The 1,003-nt window shown below is 39.5% G+C and overlaps 1 protein-coding gene across 1 annotated transcript; it reads right to left on the bottom strand.

The window, feature by feature from the left end:
* Positions 1–4: 4 nt before the first annotated feature.
* On the bottom strand, positions 5–470 carry LOC110037881 (probable glutathione S-transferase; the record flags this gene model as incomplete). Its single annotated transcript, XM_020742608.1, has 1 exon — positions 5–470. A coding segment is annotated over exon 1 (357 nt), but the record flags the coding sequence as incomplete, so codon positions are not given.
* Between the last annotated feature and the right edge of the window lie 533 nt (positions 471–1,003).

The raw sequence follows: 1,003 nt of genomic DNA, 5'->3' as shown, positions 1-1,003 counted from the left end.
CGAAGTGGGCCCAGAAACGGGCTGCTGCGCGGTCGTGGGGGGAGTTGGGGAGGAGTTGCGGAGCAGGGGAGGGGAAGAAGTCGTCGAGAAAATGGAGGATGATGAGGGATTCGCAGATGGGGCGGCCGGCGGCGAGGAGGACTGGTACTTTCTGGTAAATGGGGTTGTGGAGAAGAAGAGCAGGGGATTTATGGGCAAGATCTTCTTCGATGTAGTTAAAGGTGAGATTTTTAAGCTTGAGGGCGAGCTGGATGCGGTGGGTGTAGGAGCTTGCCCAGGAGCCGAAGAGAGTCAGGGAGGAAGAATAAGAGTTCTCCGCCATTGATGAAGGAGAAGAAGGGTTTTGCTTGGGTTCTGCCATGGAAAGGGATGAGCTTTAAGGGGTGGGGGAGGAGGGTGGGTTATATAGGAGAGAGATTTGGGGATTACGAGGAGGAGGGGGATGAGGAGGTAATGGGTCTTAAGGTGGTGCAGCAGAGGGAGATGGGGGTGAGGACAGGGAAAGCTTGTCGGTCAAGTTCTACAAGCTGTCATAGCTTACTTCTTGTCGAGTAACAGTTGACTTGCTTGTAAAAGGTAAACATTCTTAACTTTTTATTTATTTATTTATTTAATTTTTTTATTTGTAATAAAATTATTTAGATGAATTTATGCATATATCATTGATATTTATATAGCTAATATTGATCATTTTTTTTTAATATTTATTTATATAACTTCTATATCTCTTTAAATATTTAAACAAAATAAGTCAAATTAATCTTGACTGAAATATTTTTTCATGCATGATTATATATTATGTTTATATATATATATATATATATATATGATATATTAGTTTTTTTATGAAAAAATACTAATAAGGATCCACTAGGTAAAAATGTGGCTATCAATGGAAAGTGCATAAGTGCATATGATAGTTTAGGACGATTTGATCAGAATAGGAAGTTATCGAAGATGTTGGAGAGAGCATCGAGATAAAACAACATTAAAAGGGTGATTA

Source organism: Phalaenopsis equestris, unplaced genomic scaffold (assembly GCF_001263595.1).
Source record: "Phalaenopsis equestris unplaced genomic scaffold, ASM126359v1 Scaffold226312, whole genome shotgun sequence".
Classification (NCBI taxonomy): Eukaryota; Viridiplantae; Streptophyta; class Magnoliopsida; order Asparagales; family Orchidaceae; genus Phalaenopsis; species Phalaenopsis equestris.
Note: the sequence above shows the minus strand (reverse complement) of the source record. Positions and strands in the feature narration are given on the sequence as shown.